Consider the following 212-nt stretch of genomic DNA (forward strand, 5'->3'; position numbering starts at 1 on the left):
GGACCTCAGGGAAGACATTCTACAATCTATGACGGCTATTGTAGAAGGACTGTTTGCACCAATTCAAACCTCCATTAAAAGCATGGTACAAGAGATCAAAGAAATAGCGAAAACGGCTGACACAGCGGCTGAACTCGCGATCACGATGCAGGAAGAGGTACGTTCTCTCCAATCTTTTGAGCATTCTACTTTGAACAGGCTAATAATCCTTG

At 43.9% G+C, this 212-nt stretch overlaps 1 protein-coding gene across 1 annotated transcript in view; it reads left to right on the forward strand.

Annotated features, from left to right (window-relative positions):
- Nucleotides 1–28: 28 nt before the first annotated feature.
- LOC107107058 (DDB1- and CUL4-associated factor 13-like) overlaps nucleotides 29–212 on the forward strand; it is a 22,361-nt gene continuing 22,177 nt past the window's right edge. The window contains exon 1 of the mRNA XM_015407280.1: nucleotides 29–157. Within this exon, the coding sequence (XP_015262766.1) occupies nucleotides 29–157 (129 nt within the window). The remainder of the gene's footprint in view (nucleotides 158–212) is intronic.

Source organism: Gekko japonicus, unplaced genomic scaffold (assembly GCF_001447785.1).
Source record: "Gekko japonicus isolate JY-2015 unplaced genomic scaffold, Gekko_japonicus_V1.1 scaffold119, whole genome shotgun sequence".
Taxonomy (NCBI): domain Eukaryota; kingdom Metazoa; phylum Chordata; class Lepidosauria; order Squamata; family Gekkonidae; genus Gekko; species Gekko japonicus.